This window comes from Drosophila virilis, chromosome 3 (assembly GCF_030788295.1).
Source record: "Drosophila virilis strain 15010-1051.87 chromosome 3, Dvir_AGI_RSII-ME, whole genome shotgun sequence".
NCBI classification, from domain to species: Eukaryota; Metazoa; Arthropoda; class Insecta; order Diptera; family Drosophilidae; genus Drosophila; species Drosophila virilis.
In genome coordinates this window covers 15,680,088-15,701,141 of record NC_091545.1, presented here as the reverse complement: position 1 = coordinate 15,701,141, position 21,054 = coordinate 15,680,088, and the positions used below count along the sequence as shown (strand labels likewise).

General features: G+C 41.0%; 6 protein-coding genes across 9 annotated transcripts; all 6 read left to right on the top strand.

Annotated features, from left to right (window-relative positions):
• Positions 1-238: 238 nt before the first annotated feature.
• SAK (Sak kinase) lies at positions 239-3,328 on the top strand. The gene is made up of 7 exons (XM_002047579.4): positions 239-566; positions 631-726; positions 786-1,563; positions 1,622-2,114; positions 2,170-2,686; positions 2,748-2,885; positions 2,947-3,328. The coding sequence occupies exons 1-7, from the start codon at positions 531-533 to the stop codon at positions 3,232-3,234; spliced, it is 2,346 nt and encodes a 781-aa protein (XP_002047615.1). The 5' UTR covers positions 239-530; the 3' UTR covers positions 3,235-3,328.
• A 605-nt stretch (positions 3,329-3,933) lies between these two features.
• On the top strand, positions 3,934-7,519 carry M6 (neuronal membrane glycoprotein M6). Of its 2 annotated transcripts, none has more exons than XM_015175139.3 (4): positions 3,934-4,383; positions 6,414-6,573; positions 6,635-6,939; positions 7,019-7,519. In XM_015175139.3, exons 1-4 carry the CDS (start codon positions 4,380-4,382, stop codon positions 7,294-7,296), a joined length of 747 nt encoding a protein of 248 aa, XP_015030625.1. In that variant the 5' UTR covers positions 3,934-4,379; the 3' UTR covers positions 7,297-7,519. The 2 variants fall into 2 exon arrangements, with proteins under 2 accessions (XP_015030625.1, XP_002047614.1); XM_002047578.4 differs by lacking the exon at positions 3,934-4,383 and adding an exon at positions 5,408-5,992.
• Positions 7,520-8,176: 657 nt separating this feature from the next.
• Las (lipoyl synthase, mitochondrial) lies at positions 8,177-9,720 on the top strand. The gene is made up of 5 exons (XM_002047577.4): positions 8,177-8,329; positions 8,415-8,747; positions 8,801-8,957; positions 9,013-9,070; positions 9,140-9,720. The coding sequence occupies exons 1-5, from the start codon at positions 8,291-8,293 to the stop codon at positions 9,645-9,647; spliced, it is 1,095 nt and encodes a 364-aa protein (XP_002047613.2). The 5' UTR covers positions 8,177-8,290; the 3' UTR covers positions 9,648-9,720.
• Positions 9,721-9,967: 247 nt separating this feature from the next.
• On the top strand, positions 9,968-14,945 carry LOC6624632 (WD repeat-containing protein 26 homolog). 2 transcript variants are annotated; one of them, XM_070208583.1, is made up of 4 exons: positions 9,968-10,058; positions 11,280-12,271; positions 12,476-13,428; positions 13,488-14,945. In XM_070208583.1, the coding sequence occupies exons 2-4, from the start codon at positions 11,699-11,701 to the stop codon at positions 13,966-13,968; spliced, it is 2,007 nt and encodes a 668-aa protein (XP_070064684.1). In that variant the 5' UTR covers positions 9,968-10,058; positions 11,280-11,698; the 3' UTR covers positions 13,969-14,945. The 2 variants fall into 2 exon arrangements, with proteins under 2 accessions (XP_070064684.1, XP_002047612.2); XM_002047576.4 differs by having other exon boundaries at positions 9,993-10,188.
• Positions 14,946-15,192: 247 nt separating this feature from the next.
• Positions 15,193-16,818, top strand: LOC6624456 (integrator complex subunit 15). 2 transcript variants are annotated; one of them, XM_070208586.1, is made up of 3 exons: positions 15,193-15,353; positions 15,414-16,458; positions 16,541-16,818. In XM_070208586.1, exons 1-2 carry the CDS (start codon positions 15,272-15,274, stop codon positions 16,436-16,438), a joined length of 1,107 nt encoding a protein of 368 aa, XP_070064687.1. In that variant the 5' UTR covers positions 15,193-15,271; the 3' UTR covers positions 16,439-16,458; positions 16,541-16,818. The 2 variants fall into 2 exon arrangements, with proteins under 2 accessions (XP_070064687.1, XP_002047611.1); XM_002047575.4 differs by having other exon boundaries at positions 15,414-16,818.
• Positions 16,819-16,885: 67 nt separating this feature from the next.
• LOC6624673 (dipeptidase 3) lies at positions 16,886-18,533 on the top strand. The gene is made up of 3 exons (XM_002047574.4): positions 16,886-17,719; positions 17,784-17,959; positions 18,023-18,533. The coding sequence occupies exons 1-3, from the start codon at positions 16,886-16,888 to the stop codon at positions 18,366-18,368; spliced, it is 1,356 nt and encodes a 451-aa protein (XP_002047610.2). The 3' UTR covers positions 18,369-18,533.
• Positions 18,534-21,054: the final 2,521 nt, after the last annotated feature.

The window sequence follows — 21,054 nt, the reverse complement described above, 5'->3', positions numbered from 1 at the left end:
ATGTACATGTAGAAAACCACCTGTTAATGTGGGTCAAGCGCACGATTATCTCGGGTTCATTCTGCATTTGATATAAGAAACAAATATATGCGAAATAACAATAAACAAATGTCTTTAGGGTTTGCCAGAGATACTGTCTAGAGTTCTGAAAATCATTTCCAAATTGCAAGTTACTCAATTTTAACGTAGTGTTTTCTGTCAATTTCTTATTGACTTGCTGATTAATACACTCAATCAATGAAAACCACTCACAACCGTTCGCTGTTCCTAGCATATATATTTATTTTTAATCCGTATTCCTTATTTACTCCGATTTGATGCTAACGATAGAAAATGTTCTAAATATCGATAGCTGCGATAACAATGAAGCAGTATGCTTAGTGCGCTTAGGGGCGCTTGGACTAATTTAACATAATTTTAGTGTTTTCCAACACCAACAAGTTGGCGTTCTTCTTTTTAAATGATTTTCGGCTTGTTATTGTTTATATATGAAAATAAGAAAGCAAAGTGCAAGTGAAACAAAGTAAACTATGCTACCATTCCGGACTTATGGAGAAACAATCGATGTAAATATGAATATGAATATAAATATGAATAATACCATAATTTAAATACATTTATATTCCTTAGGAGTACGAAGTACAGCACCTGCTGGGCAAAGGAGGCTTCGCTTGCGTTTACAAAGCAAAATGTCTGCGATCGCATCAAAACGTGGCGATAAAAATGGTAAATATGTATGTTCTTTATAAACATAGTATATATACTAACTTTTGATAATTGGGCAGATTGACAAAAAACTTATACAGGGCTCGGGATTATCGAACCGAGTTAGGCAAGAAGTGGAAATTCATTCCCGCCTGAAGCATCCTTCTGTGTTGCAGCTGTATACGTTTTTTCAGGACGCCAATTATGTGTATTTAATTTTGGAACTGGCCGATAATGGTGAACTGCATCGTTATATGAACCAGCAAATGAAGCGTCCATTCACCGAACAAGAAGCGGCCTCCATTCTGCGCCAGGTGGTGGATGGTCTGTTGTACTTGCACTCGCACAACATCATGCATCGGGACATATCGATGTCAAATTTACTGCTTAGCAAGGATATGCACGTCAAAATTGCTGACTTTGGCCTGGCGACCCAACTAAAGAGGCCAGATGAGCGGCACATGACCATGTGCGGCACTCCAAACTATATATCACCTGAGGTTGTTTCACACCAGTCACACGGCTTGCCAGCGGATCTCTGGAGCGTTGGCTGTATGCTCTACACGCTCCTGGTGGGGCGACCACCCTTTGACACAGACGCCGTACAGTCAACACTCAACAAAGTGGTGCAGTCCGACTATACGATTCCGGGCCATCTGTCCTATGAGGCGCGCGATTTAATCGATAAGCTGTTGAGAAAAAATCCACATGAACGCATCTCACTCGAGCAAGTTCTCAGGCACCCATTCATGGTAAAGGCCGGCGGAAGCACAATATCATACACAACGAATGGCGCATCTGACGGCTATGGTCAAAGTATTGTCAGCGGAGACAGCGGCATCGTCACATTTGCCAGCAGTAAGCAAAATATCTAAGATTAATAGCCGTATATACTATAATTACACTTCATTCCTAGATGATTCAAAGAACTCACATCGGCTACGTTCGGTTGAACAACAGGCCACACCGCAGATGATGCCGCAGATCCAGGAAGAATATGGTTATTATCAGGATCACCGTCAGAAATACGCGCCACACGCAGCGTACAGACAGAGTTCAGCGGAGACGTTGGACAGCACGGAAATGGACTGGCAGAGGATGGGACAGAATGCACAGAAGGCCAATTTTTTGGCACACTCGACGCCAGCAGCGCCTGTGCCTGCACCGGTCATTCGAAAAGCTGGAAAGCACAATACAGAGCACATTTCCGTGCCCCCATTAAACACGCTCCGATTGCAGCCAACACGTTACAAGACAAAAAATGCAATCATGAGCATTGTGGCAAACGGCGAGGTAGTCATCGAGTTTATAAAGAGCAAAAGTAAAATGAATGAAGATCGCATCATTGATATCTGCCGCATATCCGGCGACGGACGCCGCATCATAATTCACCAACCAGATCCTGGGCGGTAAGATAACAAGCACCCACAGCGTATCATAATCTATATAATTAATTGTTTTCAGAGGGCTGCCCATACAAGAGCAAACGTCGGAAACCCATTCAAGCGGCACAGATAACGTTTACAACTATGATAATTTGCCCAGCAAGCACTGGAAGAAGTACGTGTACGCTGCGCGATTCGTGGGCTTGGTAAAGAGCAAAACGCCGAAGGTGACATACTTTAGTGCCTTGGCGAAATGCCACCTAATGGAAAATATGACTGATTTCGAGATGAACTACTATTCGGGTGCCAAATTGACCAAATCTCCCAGCGAAGGTATCAAAGTGTTTGATATCCACGGCGTACAGCTTTTGGATCAGTCGAGTTCCGAAGCAAAGCGTTTGATTGAGCACAGCAATGAATGTTTCGCCCATTGCCTGAGCATTTGCAATGCACTGGAGCTGGCACAAACGGGCAGCAATACTTGTTTTCCCGTCACGATTGGACGACGACCCGTTGTAGAGGTGTTGCCCTCACATCGGCCGGAAGGACTTCGGGATACAACAAATTTTGCGTATTCCACACCAAAATCGCAACAGGTGATTCAATATGAAGATTCTTAAAATCCCCATCTAATATAATAACATTTTGCTGTTTCAGGGCTCAATCAACTTTTCCATTAGCACCATCTCATCGATGCGCAGTGGGAGCGATAATATTGGATCCCAGCTGTTGGCGGCCCAACAAAATGTTCCCATCAAGCGGCTGAACGTACCGGGCGTCGGCACTGCCACAGAGGTGGGTTTTAATCTGTTTGATTAATCAGCGGGATTAACAACTGCTTTGATTTCAATTTCAGCTGTCCCATGGAATTGTGCAAGTCCAATTCGTTGATGGATCAGTCATTTCTGTCATACCTGAGGCGCAAGGTGGTGGCATCACATACACGCAGTCAAACGGCGTCTCTACCCACTTTCCTGACCATGACGACCTACCATTATCGGTAAGGGATCGACTCTCGCACCTGCCCCAGGTGCAGATGAAATTGAGGTGTGCTCCTCTGATCAGTAGCAAAAAGTTTGACTGCAATGCAATGAACGCCAAGTCGACGGCGTCTGCGCCTTGGTACAATCGTATGCTAATCTAAATGGTATACATTTTTTTTTTAAGAAAAAAGTAAAATTGATTTTGTATTTTAAGGTAGCTTTCATGTTTTATATGAATATATTTTATATCTATTACATTGATAGCAGGATGCTATATATTTTGATATTTATATATTACTGAAAATTGGTACAAACTTTGCTTTCCTTTTCAGTTTCCGTCCGAGACGGAGACCTATGTATATATATAACAACAGATTTTGCAATATGTAAACAACATATTTTAAATAGAATCGATTGTTTTTTGTAATTTGACGTTAGGAAATTTCAAAATTAATTAATTTCTAAGAGTTCACTACATCTAATAAAAAGTAAAGTTAAATTTCATATGAAAATAGTGTAAAATAGAACTAAATTGACATCTGAATCAAAATTTATGAAAATCGCATAGAAAGGCGAGCTTAAATGTATATCTATTTCAAATGTTTTATCTACGATCCTATACAAAAACAAACCTCCATGCTACTAAAACTGTAAATCTAAGAGCATCTATATTTTCAATAATATAATTAATATGCATTGTTTATTTCACTCATTTGTAACGAAACGTACAAAATTACGTGCTCACTAGTTTAAAAATATCGCCAGTTATAAGTACGCATAACTATCGATATAGATCTAAAAAAAATCGATATAGCTTTAACATCACTAGTATTTTTGGTAGATACAAACGAGTTTAGTGTTTTTGTCAGTGCTGAACAGTTTGGTTTAAGTTTATTTTATTTTATTTCTGAGCTTACGAGCACAGTTATTAAATGTGTGCGCGGAAATTAGCAAAGTCGATATTAAAATTCAAATGAATGAACATATACGAATTGCAACATATAAAACCAAATTATTATTTAGTGATTGGCAAGCCTCTTTTTGTTAAGTCGCGCACAGTCTGGCCCACAGCTCAGAAACTGGTTTGAGTTGATTGCGTTCGTGCGTACAAACACCTCCATACACATTCATTCAGCCACACACAAACACACACATACTTAAAGTCACCATGTTCGTATACATGTAAACAAAATAACCGTAAACAACATTGTACCAAGCCCGCGCACTCCTGCTTAATACCATAAAACTGCTTGTGAAATATATAGATATTTCTTGATTTTATTTAAAAAAAAAATAATCATACAAAATGCGTAAGTTTTATTTGACTTTTAATTTTTAAACATTTTTTAAGTAATAATTGACATAATTCCGTTAGCATCTTGATTAAGGTATGCAAGCTTTCAATAAGACTGCTCGCCCTGGCAATATCCCGTATTTTGTACTCTTACATATGCATATACATAATTGAATGTATGTGTGTACACACTTTTGGTTCATTTTATCCCTTACATGGAATAATTTGTTTGTTAACATTTCTGAGTGCACACAGATCATTCGATTTGGCAGATTCGTAGAGCTTTAATATGGCACTCTCCTGTAAAACTTCTTAACGTTTCAAACTATAAAACTGGGAAAAGTTTTGCAAAAGTTAACATTTTTTTGATCATTTGTTCTAAGTCTCTGTTATAGTCACAAAATTATGCTCATAGCCGAGGTTAAAATCTATATTAAGCAATTTAAGTAACTATGAATCCACAATTCTGAATTTTAAAGTCCTCAGCTCCTTTAGTATTTGATGTCCCCCCCCTATGCAACTGAGAAACAATCACTTCTATGTGAAAAGTTTTAATATACTTGCAACTTCCACCTTGGTCTTCCTATTAAAACTGTGATTACATTGAATTTATTTATTTAAAAACTATTTTAAACCCATTATTGTTTGAGTCGCTAAGTTTGTTAAATATTGAAATGCGTTAAACTATAATCCATCTCGTATCTTGGAAGTTAAAGATGTTTTGAAGCATTAAGTATTTTTTACAGTCAGTGCTCATCTGATCTCTAGATCAGCTTCATTCTTTCCAATTGCATATTACATATGCACGTGTACATATGTGTATGTATGTGTGTCATTTAGTGTACGTGACCTCTTAATTAACTACTTCAATTGAATAAGAAGAGACTGTAATGTTTTCGAGTTCGAATGACCATTGCCAATAGCAGTTGGACAACAGCGCTGTTGCTCTCCATAATGTGAACAGAGAGAGAAATTGATAAAGTGTGCGTGTGTGAGATAAACGGTTCTTGGTGCTCGCTGAGCAAACAAACTGGCTCCAACCGCACCTCAGTTGCAACAACAACCAGTGATAATTTGCTCAGCACGAAAACGAAATTCGTTCTCACACAGAGGCGGTCAGCTGCGAGCACGAGCATGAGAACAAAATTGGAGTCGAAATGAACTAGCTGCTATCTCGATTAACGCTCAGTGAGAAGGGCTCACTAGATACATACAAGTAGTAGCATACGCAGGCTAGGAGCAAAGCTTCAGTCTGACTGTTTTCAGTGACGTCGAAAAGTGAGTGTGATTCAGATTTTGTGCAAGTTTCGTTGAAAAAACATGCAGTGCGCGCGTAGAGAGCGTTAAACATTGTTCATTTTCGGCAGCTGTTCATATCAAGTGTACCCACTAAAAAGGCTTCGATTCAATAGATATTCCGCTGTGCAATATGTCCGGTAAAGGGAATAACAATAATCGCGATCGCATACGAGATCCACGCGAAGAGATTCTGCTCGAAACCAACTTTGAAGATGATGGCGGTGTGCTAACACGCGCCTACAATAATAATCCCTATCAGAATCGGCGGCACAGCGCATACCAGTCGGACCGCTCCTTGGATAGGTACACTGAACGCGGTGGCGAAGGTAGGACGACAGTGAATCTATATGTACATTTATTACAAAGCACCTAACGGCTCACTCACAATTGTTCGTATTTGTCCACATTCTGATTCGTGCGCTTTATCACAGTACCTTGTTCTTATCTTGTCTTTGTATTTGTGTGTATGTACATACATGAATACATATATGTGTTATGTTATGTACATATGTATGTTTGCACCTTCGTCACTCTGTTACAAAAATATGCGTAACTGATATGTTTATAGTTCGTAATATATTTGTTTCTTTAAACAAGAGTTTGCCATTGATCCGAAATTGAAAACTAAAATATTTTTTAACTACTTCTGATCACATAAATACTATAAAACTCATTAAAATTTTCAAAATAATTCTATATGTATTAATTTTTTTTAAAATTCATTTTAATGATTGTCCATCCTTTCAGCCGAGTGTTGTCAGTCATGTATGGCACGCATACCCTATGCAACGCTCATAGCGACACTTATGTGCCTGCTCGGCGTTGGCATCTTCTGCGGCACAATGTATCGAGGTGCTTCGCTGACGGTTATTATGATGGATCAGGTGTTTCACCTGCGTCTCATATGGTGAGTCTTGTGCGTTAGTTGAATAAATGTTTCTTTAATATAACATTCATACGTATTTCAGGATCGAGGCTGTGCAGATGATATTTGTCATAATTGCCGCTGGCATGGCTGCTCTTGGATTTATGATTCTATTTGTGGGCTTTCTAGCAACGGGTGCGACACGCTATAAAGTTTACCGCGCGTGGCGATCACGCGTCGGCGGTCGCATCTCCTGCGCCGTGCTCATGGGCATTACGTATATGCTTAACTTCGTGTGGACGCTCATTTTATGCTTCTTGGTCATAGTTACGTTCATTTACACCATGTTCTGGAACATGTGCTCAAGTGTGGAGCACTCTTTAAGCTGTATTGATTTGACACAATTTCGTAAGTCGACAAGCGAAACATATACTCACTTCAGGCACATTAAAAAAATACATACAAATTAAACTTCGCTCTCTTGTAGATTTTATGTTTCCGCCAAACACCAAGCTTGAGGACATGAAGGTCTGCGAAAAGTATGAGATCAAGGCATTCTGCAAGGACGGCGTTGAGAACGCCGAAGTCATGTTCATTCTGGCCACGCTGTCTACGCTGTTGGTCATACTCAGTCTTGTGCACTATTTGATGTGTCTTTCGGCCAATTACGCACACATTCGTGACCATGAAAAGTTCCAGGAACTGCAGGAGATACAAAATCTCAACGAACTGGAGTATAGCGCCACTTCCAAGGATCGCTTCTAGGACTTATTTAGAACTATTCAATTTGAGCTTCATCAATAATATGAAACAAATTGGCACAATGAAGCACAATGACACAGTAATGCAACGAAATTTAGCTGTAGCGTTAAAACTTTGTTTTTTGATCATATGCATATTCCAATTTATGTATTAGATATTGGTTAATTTATTGTTCTTTATTTTAATATAACTTTAGGCCAGTAACGACTACGATACGCAAATTGTACACACAGAATTGTATCCTTTTAAGCAATAACGGGTTTACTTGTACCCCACCGTAAAACATTCCAAATTTAAGTGTTCATTACATCGATAGAGTCTACATAACTATCTTATGTCCAAATGTTGGTTCACTTGACATACACACATGTTTGAACCAAAGTATATATTTTCCGTCCACAAGTTCTTGTTTTTAATTGGCTGAACTTTCTTTTATTTACCTTGCGCTTTTATACACTTCATATAACTATTATAAGATCATTCAAATATATTTGTACATGTTTACGTACATATGCTTATTCATACTTATGTATTTACATTATTAACATATGTATATAATTACATACAAATAAAGCATTTTTAATAATTTACGCCTGATCTAGCAATAATATAAACATAACTATGTCTAAATCCAATTATGTTATGGATATTTAAATTTGCCGCCAAACTCGTCAAAAAGGATACATAAAGGGAACATTTATTAACGATATTTTAATAAAAATACAGGCGTAAATATGATAAAATGATTGAATTTGGCCGCTCTGTTAGTTTACTAAGATACAGAGTAATACAATTTTAAATGGACTTATTGTATTTACCTAAATTGTATTTGCATCTGACTATTCCAATTCCGACTATTCCGCAAATACAGTGCCAGCTGTTCAGTTCGATAGACGCAAATTAATCGATAGTAATCGATTGCCAGTGAGCTCTTTAGCGTATATTTATTTCGTAAGATTTTAATAAATAATATGCAGAAACGTTAAAAATTATAATTATGTTACGAAAACTCAATTCACCGACAACTATTTTCGTGGCAAGTAGTTTTAAAATAGTTTACCTATTATAATATTGTCATTTGGAATCTATTTGTGAAATGTGACGTTTGCTTTATTTTGCAGCGAGCAGCATCAGCACGAGTCGAAAAGTTGGAAGAAATCCGAGAACGTTTGTCTAAAGGTCCAAATTTTCAAGATTTTATACAAAATTCGGACGGTATTAAAGATGACTGGGAGAATTACGACGGCAAGTTGCGTCGTGAAAAAGGAGAGAATCAAACCTTGCGCCTGCCGCCATGGCTAAAAACGACAATTCCTATGGGCAAGAATTATGCTAAGATTAAATCCCAGCTGCGAGACCTCAAGCTGTCCACTGTGTGCGAGGAGGCGCGATGTCCGAACATTGGCGAGTGCTGGGGCGGCGGCGAGCATGGCACACAGACAGCCACAATTATGGTATGACCTCTGACATTTGCTGATAGCCTTACGCTTTCTATTGATTACAACAGCTCATGGGAGACACTTGCACACGAGGCTGTCGATTCTGCTCGGTGAAAACGGCGCGTATTCCTCCGCCCTTAGATGTGAACGAACCTGTGAACACCGCCAAGGCCATTTCGTCTTGGGGCCTGGATTATATAGTCTTAACATCCGTGGATCGTGATGGTATGTTTCAACTCTCCAAGTACTAAAAACAATTCCTAATGGATTCTACCTGCAGACTTGCCGGATGGTGGCTCCAAACATATTGCAGAGACGGTACGTGAAATTAAGGCACGGTAAGTAAAGTTGAATATCGATTTTTAATAGCCTTTAAAATGCTGGGCCTCAACCCGTTTGTTTTTCAGAAACTCAAATATATTTGTAGAGTGCCTGGTGCCCGACTTCCGCGGAGATTTGGAGTGTGTGAAGACAATTGCAACTTGCGGGCTCGACGTGTATGCACATAATATTGAAACGGTTGAGAAGCTGACCCCATTCGTACGAGATCGTCGCGCTCATTATAGACAGACACTTCAAGTACTGCGCGAAGCCAAGGGCTTTAATCCAAATCTCATAACCAAAAGTTCCATAATGCTGGGCCTGGGCGAAACGGATGCAGAAGTTGAGCAGACCATGTTAGATTTGCGAGAGGCTGGCGTCGAATGTCTAACCTTGGGCCAGTATATGCAGCCCACAAAGAGGCACCTTAAGGTTATCGAGTATGTGACGCCTGAAAAATTCAAGCATTGGGAAGTGCGAGGAAACGAGCTTGGCTTTCTCTACACTGCCAGTGGACCACTTGTGCGAAGCTCCTACAAAGCTGGAGAGTTCTTTATTACGAGTATATTGGCGAATAGAAGGAAGTCAGTTTGATTGAGCCAAATTTGAATGAATTCAAATTTATTTGCTTGTATATGCGGTAATTGCTAATAAATCGTTAAATATGTATCTTGTTAATGATCTTAGGTATACACATTTTATGTGAAATATAGTTAGAAAGACAATTCTAGATTATATGTAACCTTAAATCCTTATTAATATTTATCCGTGTTTAATGTTGGACTGTTTTTGACGATCCGAATTTGAAGATGGGCAAAATAAGAAGGTTTTGTCTAGGACGTAATGGATTTGGGTGCATATTAAAAATACCAATTTGGTATCTGACCTTTAGATTATACGGGCACACTTAAACGACGTTTTTTTTTCGTTTTTGCTATTGTGTGACCATTTGTCGTTGTTTTTAGTTGAAAGTGCATAAAAGAAGTACACCGTGAATTCTGAAAGGCAATACTTACATAGTAAAAAACTAATAACTAAACAAAATTAATGCTAATGTCTGCTCACAGAACGTTAAAAGAGAAATGCAGATATGAAATAAGATAAGCTGTATATGTATGCAGTTTGCTGTATTTATGTACGTACATATACATGCATACATATGTAATCTGAATATGTATGCATGTGTGGCAGTGCGTTTTTGTTTTTACACACACTGTTGGTGTATGTGTGCCACAAAGAGTAGGAAGTTGTTGAAATTGAAACCTATTAAACCAGTCATTTAGTATGTTATATTATTGATAATAAAGTAGTGACAATCGAGTGTGGCCAAAAAGTGAAAATTTACACATGCATTTTTTGCAAGTATGGCGTAAATAAATACATATGTACATGCATATATACTACATCAGACACGGCCATGGAAGAGCAAACTAAACGTGAAAGTGTATTGGTGTTCACCAACAGCAGCTTTGTTTCCACATTGTTTTTGTTTTGAATGCAATTGTTCCCTTTCTGGCACACTCTTTGCCTTTACCTAATGCTCGGTTCGTGTCTGTGTTAAAACCCGATTGCATTCGGGCTGCCGTTGGGCTCTATATACCCGAACCAGTATTATTACAAGTAGTAAATGCATTTTTACACACATGTAGAAATGCATGCTCTATGTCTATGTATGCATGTATGTGTGTACACCAATTTTCATGCGATTGGGGTACATTTTTTGAACATCATTGATGTAGACACAGATATACGAATACAAGTGCAATTTATATATATGTACGTGCATGTGTGCGTGTTATTATTAAATATACAAAAATTATATAAAATACTAAAATATGCTGTAAATGATTGTATTAAAAATACAACTTTAGAGTTTGGTATATACGTACATATGTATATATATATATATACGTATATGTATATGTATATAGCTATCTACCAAAGGGTTTTTGATAACTTGATTGTTGCTGATCATGATACATTTAATTGAGTTAGATTAGATTAATATAGATACCATATTTCCTTTTGTTCGAACTGAAAACACAAATAGATAAGAATACCTTCAGCGTGCTGCGTAGTAAAATATATACATATATACATACGCATTCTTCTACAATTGTCAAGAATCCTCGGACATCTTTGTAGCCAATCAAATCTGTGTAGCAAATGTTAATTAAGATTAATAATTACAGCTTGTTTAATATTAGAAAACATTTCTTTTAACAGTGTCATATCACGGCAGTGGATCGGAGCTCATTGTTATCAACGGTCCCAAGATCCTGATCTTCAGAGTGGAGGGTGATTGAGGTAATAAAAAGGCCGATACGGATAATTACGTGCCGGGTGGACAGACGAAGAGTGGTGGCTGCTTGTTGCCGTGCGGTTCCTAAAAAGTACTCAAAATTGATAGAAAGAACAAAAAGGCTGCTGCAACTGGTGCCTCAGCCGGGGACCAGCCGCCGCGCAAAAAGGGACGTCGCTCCGGAGGATCCAATTCAGTTTCTGCCGCAGACTCGAACGCAGCGTCTACGTCCAGAGCAGCGCAACAGCAAACTCCGAGTGCCTCTGAACGAAGAAGTGATTCGCAGCCGAGCCGCAAAACTAATTCGGACGCAAATAGATTGCAGCCCAATTCCACAACGTCCATGACGGACACCACCCATTCACAGAATAGCAATAGCAATAGCAACAGGCAAAGCGACAATAGCATCGGCTCTGGCATGAATATGCAGAATACAACAGCCTTGTCATCATCCACAGCCGGCTCTGCAGACGGTACTGGCGCCGCTGTGGAGTTACCAACCAGCGGCGACAATGTTACCCGAGAGGGCGGCGGCGGCGGCAGCGGTAGTGCAGGTGGCGATGGCGCAGCCGATGAGGTTGCCCAACCCTCGAGCGGCCATAGCAATAATACGACAAACGGTCACGATGTAAAGCACAATGGATTTGCGGCCAACAATAATGGCAGCACGAACAATTGTGCGGTGGACGGGGAAAACAATCGGGAAAATAATAGTGGCTACAGCGGCATTCATTTGGACAATTCGAATCAAGAGATTATACGGCTCATTGGCCAATATCTGCACGACGTTGGCCTCGAAAAGTCGGTGAAGACTCTAATGGTTGAATCGAACTGTTACTTGGAGCATCCCTCGGCTACAAAGTTCAGGGAGCATGTCCTAGTGGGCGATTGGAGCAAAGCGGATGCAGATCTGAAGGTAAGAGCAGAGCCAAAAAACAATATCAATAGTGGATAAAGTTAACTTGAAATAAACCTGATCTACGTATGGGAAGCGTAATTTGACATGGTGTCTTTATGGAGGAGGAAATGCATCCTTCAGCCTGTTTGCCTGAAGTTCCATCAATATTTTATCAAACGTGTATCAATATCATTTTGTAATTTACCATTTTGATATTTGCAGGACTTGGAGCCATTGATCGATAATGGAAAATCATCCACAATTACAGAAATGAAGTTCATATTGCTGGAACAAAAGTACTTGGAGCATTTGGATGATGGCAATCCGTTGGACGCACTGCACGTGCTGCGCAGCGAACTGACTCCACTACAGCACAACATATCGCGTGTGCATCAATTATCCTCTTACATGATGTGTTCGACCAATGAAGACCTCTACCAGCGCGCCAAATGGGATGGCAAGGGCATAGCATCGCGTGCTCTTGTGATGGAGCGTCTGCAGACATTTATGCCGCCATCGGTGATGATGTCGCCGCGTCGGCTGCGCACATTGCTTCAGCAGGCGGTTGAGCTGCAGAGCCAGAACTGCCCCTGTCACGATATGGCCTGGGAGACAAATCTGCAGACAGTGTCCCTGCTGACCGATCATTGTTGCACCACAGATGGCTTTCCCATGCAGACAATACAGGTGCTAACCGATCACTGCGACGAAGTCTGGTTCTGTAAGTTCTCGCCCGACGGCCTCAAGCTGGCCACGGGCAGCAAAGATTCCACTGTGATCATCTGGGATGTAGATCCGTACAAGTTGACGCTCAAACATCGCCGTGTGCTCGATGGTCAGGCGCAGTTAAACGTTAGCTTCGTTAGCTGGAGTCCGGACTCAAAGCTTATTCTAGTGGGCGGCACCGAGGACTCGCACGAGCTATTCATCTGGAATGTGGACGATGGAAAGCTGGTTGTCAAGTTCTCGCAATCCCCGGATGATAGTCTGGCGTGCGGCACATTCAGTCGTGATGGCAATCATTTTGTTTGCGGTGGTCAAAAGGGACAGCTTTATCTGTGCGATCTGAACGGCACTCTAATCGACTCCTGGGAGGGCGTGCGCGTTAATAGCGTCGCCTTTCGGGCTGATAACAAAACCATATTGGCGGCCGATAATCACTATCGCATAAGAGGGTGAGTAGAAATATATGCAACAATGTCATCCTCGTTTCTTGATCCGTATCAAATTGCAGCTATAATTTTGATAACCCACGCTCTGACTTTGATATACTGCGGGAGCCGCATCCGATTATGACGTTTAGCATCAATTCGGCAGATCGCTTGGCCTTGTTAAATGTCTCCAATCAGGGCCTGCATCTTTGGGATATCGAGGATAAGTGTCTAGTGCGACGTTTTCAGGGCATAAGGCAAAGCAATTTTGCGATTCATTCTTGCTTTGGCGGCGTTAACGAAAGTTTTGTGGCGAGCGGCAGCGAGGACAAGGTTGTGTACATTTGGCACTTGAAGCGCGAGGAGCCCCTGGCTAAGCTGGCCGGTCACACCAAGACGGTTAACTGCGTGTCCTGGAATCCAGTCTATCCGTCCCTACTGGCCAGCGCTAGCGATGATGCCACCGTGCGCATTTGGGGACCGAAACCAACGGGCAGCAGTGCAACGACAGAGAGTGATGATTGCTCATCCAGTTCGTCATCGTCCTCGTGGAACATGACCTAAAACCGCAATTTGCTTAACGTTGTATTTATGTGGTGACTGCGCAGTAGGGGATTGCAGTATGAAATTGGGGTTTCTTGTTCAAAGGCCAGAATATATAGCCATGGATACATTTCAATTGCAATCGAATTTTTGCCACAATCAACTTTCAATTATACGCTGTTTAAGTTTCGTCCGTTTCTGTTTTTTTGTATATGCAATATCCTCTAATGCGTTAATCCACATAAATAGGTACGTGATTACTCTGAATTAGCTGTAAGTAAACTCCCAATGTCGATCTAAATGTGGTGCGCATGCCCCTGCAACCAGTTGCAATTTGTTGCCGGGGCGGCGAAAACACAAGACTGCCATTATCCAAAACAATGTGGATGAGCAGCATGACTTACAATTAGCATTAAACTTAAATAAGGTACATTGACATTGTCTCACACATAATCGGACACAATTGCAGACGCACGATGCGCGTATGTATGGATACTGTTCAAAGCTTTTCAAGAAACAATAGTATTTTTGTTTTGTTTTTTTATATTTTAAAACTTCATACTCATATGTATGTATATTTATTTACATGCCTATGTATTGTCGATTGGCTTTTAGTTTTTATCAAGTTTCAAAATGTGGTTAAGCATTTTGCAAATAATTGCCATTTTAACTACTTTGTCTACTCCCTCGATATTTCGAACGATTTCCATTGCTTTTGGTTCAAATTAATTAATCAGCCTGAATCCCTTCAGTAATGTTGTGTATGCATCCTATTTTATCGGAATATTGAGCATGCGGACTCCCCGGTACATTTTAATTGTTCATTACTTATAGATTGAAGGCCGTAGCCGCATCTCACGTTAAGAAGACTTTTGTTTCAACGTTTACAGATTGTTGTTAACAACGTTTAACCAAATTAATGATATAACGAAAAGGGCCTTTAACCCCAATTTTATTTTATAATCAATACATGCAATAAAGATAGCGCTATTTACATACATATGTAATTTAAATTTGAAACATTAACTGATTGGTAATAATTCATTAGGAAAAAGAAACTCTTACCATTGATCAAAATAAACGATATTGCCGTCTTTTTCCAATTTGATTTCATAATTTGAAACAGATAAAATACATAAAGCGAAGAGTGGCAGTGTTTGAAAATCCCGCGCTTTGCGTTACGTATCGATACTTATCGATAAATGAGCATGTATAAAAATCAGCTGTTTGAAACAGCGATAAATTTAACATTGACATTGAACTGTAAAAAGCAACTAAGCGAACACAATTTTTAAGAAGTCGGCTTTTAAACATTTTCGCAGGAATGGCGTCTGTAGGCGATGGTAAAATAAGCTTGCGAAAATTAGAATATCCAATGTGTGCAGTTGAGGCACTTTCCCGTTTAGGTTGGCTCACACTAAATTCCCTAATACCATTTTCCTATAGTTATGTTTTTCTTGTTGCAGAGGGCCTCATTGCTAGCCGAAATAAACAGAACTTGGCAATGCAAATAATTTCCGAGTTCATTTTTCTGGAGCGCACCAAGGATGGAGACGTGCGCAAAATGCAAACGCTCGGCATAAGTCAGATGAATATTTATCAGGAGTTTCAATTGATTCTAGCGCTCATCGAATACTTCTCGCGGCCAGGCCGGGATGCGACACGCAATGCGATATTCCTCTCGCTATTTGGCAGCCACTTGACGCCACAGCGATCTAGGCTGTTATCCAGACTAATCAGTACTGCGGTTTCGGGCTCGGTGGCTCCACTGCTCTCCTCGGCAGGCACATGGATGCAACAAGTTGGCTGCAAAACGTCGCCAAGCCTAGAAGTTGCACAGAATATTGTCAGCGATTTTATCTCGTTCTCGCGCAAAACTCCCGAACAGTTACGACATCTGCCCATGGTGGGTCCGCATTTCGCAGCTAACTTTATGGTTGCTGTTGCCGATCTGTATCTTAATGAGAAGCGCGGTGGTGTTTTGACACCCCCGCCGGATGCCCTACTCGATGCAATAACAGAATGGACCACGGAGAATCCGTTGCTCTGCCAGGCACCGCAGCAGCCACTTGTTTTACCTGCTGGCGCTATTGCCATGCCGTTTGCTACTCCGCTGGCCGGCTTGTTGCGTTGGGTAGTGCTTGCCCCGTTGGTATCCAACCGGCAAGCTTACAGTAACTTGCATTTATCATTACTGCACACGCTACTTAAAACGGCCAACAATGGCGAATCAACCATATCCTTGCACTCCCAAGAGCTTATTCAAATTGTCACATCATTGCAAAAGTACTGTGCCCGTCTGACTGAGGCAAAGGTTGTTCCCGAAGAGGACGCAGCATATATAAAATCCATGGAACGCTTCGCTCAAGCTGTGCAGATAGCATTGGCCTCCAACTGCATCACAAACCACATTCAGCTGCTCTGCGTGCTGGAGACGCTGCCGCCACACGCACTCATGAAAATTGTGTTGGCAGCGCATAAAAAGCTCTAATCAAATATTGGAAGCCATAGGTTAGTTTTTTATTCCATAAGTTGTACATAAAATTAATTTGAAGCCTAATTTCTAATTCTTACATTTAAATAACTAAATAAGATATTTGATCTTACATATATTCTCCATTCTGTTGTGGAGAAAATTCGGCGATTACTAAAAAGACTTCCTGAACTTCTTGTAATCGCATAAAAAATGTCAAGTATTCTCTACGGATTTGAAATGTTTTTAAAATTGTCGTCGAAATGCTGCCAGACGGTCGAAACAAACGAAGGATTGCAGTGCGCAGGACCTGCGCGTGTGCGAATCCGAATGAATTGAAGGAAAATCAATAAAGTGAAGTTCAGAGAGCATCCCAAATAAAACCTGAAAATATTGTTGCGGTGGTGCTGTTTGTTTTGGAATAAGCTCGCAAATTATTTGATCCATTGTAATAGAAAGGATGCAATGAACGCAATGCCAAATCGTGACTTTATGGAGGTGCATCCGCTGCATCAGCATCAGCCGCATTGCAAGCAGCAATGTTTTGTGTTCACCGAGATAGCGGACATTGAGCTTCCAGCCGAGATCACGAAGTTTGGTGGTGGCAATGAAAAGCTGCATTGCTCCAATGGCGGCATACCGAGCTACAATTGCAAGAAGGACTCGTGCAGCGAGTCGTCCGTTGAGCGTCCTGGACGTTCGCGTAGCCGCAAAATTCTGGTGGGCGTTTGCCTGGTCTTAGTGTGCATTGCCATGGCCGGCGGCATTCCGCTTGCACTTCAGTTGCGCTCCTCCTCGTTGCTGGAGGCACGCTTGGCATTTATTCGACGTCTGCTGACGGAATCGCCGCTCATTGAGGGCTCCTGGAAACCACCCAGTGATGTCAAGCTGAACAGCAGTGGCATGGCCGACATAAGGCAAAACCATATTGGTGCCGTGCTCTGGCCTATAGCTGTTCACTGTGGTGCCCAGTATCTGGACGCAGTTCAACTTGTTCTCGAGGGCATCGATGAAGCGAAACGCATCACAGCTGCCACGAATTCGATGCATATTGTGGAGTCCGCGGATGAAATGGAGCAGACCCACATCAGAGGCGAGGTGGCCGTCCTCATGGGCATCGGTGGTGGTCATGCTCTGGGCACCAGTCTCGCGGTTTTGCGCTCCCTCTATCTGCTGGGCGCTCGATTCGTATCAATTACCAGCCTGGAATGCACAACACCTTGGGCTGCCGCAGCCATACGGAGACGCGATTATCTGATTGAGGAGAATGTGACCAATTCGCTTAACGAGTTCGGAAAGGTGGGTGCAACGACATTGAATGAGACTAGAAGAGTTTAAAGTTTTAGTTTTTGGTTTGTTTCAGACAATGCTTTACGAAATGAATCGCCTGGGCATGTTGATTGAAATATCACAGCTGAGCGAAACGGCAATGATAATAGCTCTGCGCACTGCGAAGGCGCCCGTTCTGCTAATGAATGCCACGCCGCTTTCCATGTGTAATGGCACGAATGTGGCCTCCATACCGGATCATGTACTCAGGTAAGTTTTCAATCTAGAATTCGCTGTTTCCCTGTGATCTGTAGTCCACTTTGAACATTCCAGCCTTCTGCCAGAAAATGGTGGAGTGATACTGCTAAACCTGGAGCGCTGTGGTGATCGGCAGATCAGCGTGCGCGAGGCGATACTGGCTATTAACTATGTGCGAAAGGTGGCTGGCGTGGATCACATTGGCCTGGGCGGAGCCCCCAAAAGCTATGCGTTGTTGTTGGCCGAGTTGGCTCGAGATCGGGTTTGGGGCAATGCGGCTATAAAGAAGCTGGTTGGCGGCAATGTTATGCGAATTTTGCGTGAAATTGAAGCTCTTAAGAATCGCTTGCCCTTGTACGAAGAATGGATCCCACATGAGTCGATCGAAAGCAATTCATATTGCCGCTATCCAGAGTCGTAAGCGATGCGTTTTTCAATTTATATTTTATGACTTCCGTCAGTTACAATTCTCTGTGGGTCACATGCTCAATGTAGATAAATAAATCCCAGGATGATATATGTAAATGAAAATGTATTTTGCCCTCTAAGTCGAGCGAGTGGCAGTAAATATTAATACACATAAATACTTTCAAAAGGAAAAGTTTTTTCGCGAAAAAGACAAATATTAATGTTCATGTAGGTCGTTTCTTATACCAATATATTTTCAAATTTTTTCTTATAATAATTACATTGTAAAAAGCTTTATGTATCGATCGAAAGACAGTTACAATTTAACTTTAGTATTTTTTAACGATGTCAAACAAATATTGCGAAAACAGCTAAAAAATACCATAAAAGCGTAATACAACCATGCGGTCAATTTCTGCTCTGTGCCAATATACATATCTTACATCGAATTCATAAAGTTTAAATTTAAAAGTATTCATTTTCATAAATCATTCGGTACACGCTTAGATAACTTACAATTGATTAAATTTCATAGTAAGTGTTGAGTTGTAAATGTTTTTCTAGCGATTGTGCGAAAACTAGCCAAGAATTAATGAGAAGCACCAGGTCCTTCATTTATAACACGCTTTAAGATGAAAGATGTGGCGCAGTACGATTTCTTCGATTCTCCTAGAATGACAAGAACAAGGTAAGAGACAAATATGTTTTTATTGCAGCTGCGAAAAGTAAAAGAAACGCTTGCCAACCTTGTTTATAGCGAAGATCGGTTTTGATAAACAGAATGTAAAGACCTCATATTTCAGAAAGCTAATAGTTTATGGCGGATGCAACAATAAGATATACATATGTACATAAATATGTCGTCGCAATGCACGCTTACATGCTTAAACTATTGAAGTGTGCAAGAGCTACTTTTTTCTTGGCACTTTACCACACTGGCTAATTGACCAAGATGGCGTTTCGTAAGCCAATAGTTGTTGTGGCTTAGTAAACTCAAACGGTTCCTTGATGTAAGATATTCGCGTAATCTGTGGAGGTTATTGCATTTATATATTCGGTTCGATCATATTTAATTCGCGTGAGCTCATTTTCCTAACTTATGCCCTTCGGATACCCCCGGATTAGCAGCTCCTAGTAAAAACATGTTTAAATTGACTAAATTAACAAAGTGCTACATTTTGAGTGACTTAGAAAAAACCGGCGCACAGAAAATCAGCAAGCGACCAAAATGCGAGTGAAATCGATGCGCCGCATTAACTATTATATACACACAAACACGTGTATGCTCAGAGATGCGCCAGGGCCAGAGGTATGCACTCACCTGTTTGTGTGGGTGTTCGCTGTCATTTTTCTGCCTACGCTCACGCGCTCACGATTCAATTTGGTGCTGATCGCTGATTGGTCCAATCAATAAATGCTGACAGTCATGTTCTCGCCTGCCCGCTCACGTTCTCTTTTGTCTGAGCGCCGTTTTCATGGATCTGCTCAAATTTATTCTGAGTTAGTGTGGCCTTATTAGTAAGCTCTAAAATATAAAAATTTGTAATGTTCTGTCGATTTTTAAGGCTTTCACGAAATCGAATATGTATATCTTTCCAAAATCGGGCGTATTATATCCGATCTATTTATAATTAAAGAATTTTTCTTTTGTACTTTTCAGCCAAGTCTGTCACGCTCATAGACAAGATATAATCAGGAAATGATCGCTATTCATGGTACCTAGTTGACCTTTATATCCTTGATTATTCCATATCAAGGATACAGTCCTGGACACCTAAAGGACCGAGTTCCAGCAATATGCGCTAGAACAGGGTCCAGAAATATGTATGCTCCTTTTTACAGGTTACCCCATTAACGGGTGGTTTCTAGTTGACTAGCATATCCTTGGTTATACCATACCATCGATATAGCCCTTGGAAACCTAAAGGATCAGAAATGGTCCAAAAACATGTATGCTTTGTCTTTCAGGACCCCTTTTACATTAGCTGCAGCTTCAGCTGTTGTTTTACAGCCACCTTACATCGCTCATGTTATTAGATCTGTTACTTAACAGTACTAATTTTATTTGAGTTGCATTTCTGCCCCTTAAGGCTATGCAACGAAAATTTTTATTCGAAGAACTCATCGACCTTCTGGGCATTTCTGTTCGCCTGGTACAAGAGTGAAATTTTAGTGCAAGTTTGGCCCGGAGATGAGGGTGCCCCTTTTAACTACGTAACGACATAACTTCGCGCGGAGATATGACGTTCCAAAACGACATAACTCCACGCGGAGATCTGACGTTCCAAAACGACATAACTTCGCGCGGAGATATGACGTTCCAAAACGACATAACTTCGCGCGGAGATATGACGTTACAAAACGACATAACTTCGCGCGGAGATATGACGTTCCAAAACGACATAACTCCACGCGGAGATATGACGTTCCAAAACGACATAACTCCACGCGGAGATCTGACGTTCCAAAACGACATAACTTCGCGCGGAGATCTGACGTTCCAAAACGACATAACTTCGCGCGGAGATATGACGTTCCAAAACGACATAACTTCGCGCGGAGATATGACGTTCCAAAACGACATAACTTCGCGCGGAGATATGACGTTCCAAAACGACATAACTTCGCGCGGAGATATGACGTTCCAAAACGACATAACTCCACGCGGAGATATGACGTTCCAAAACGACATAACTTCG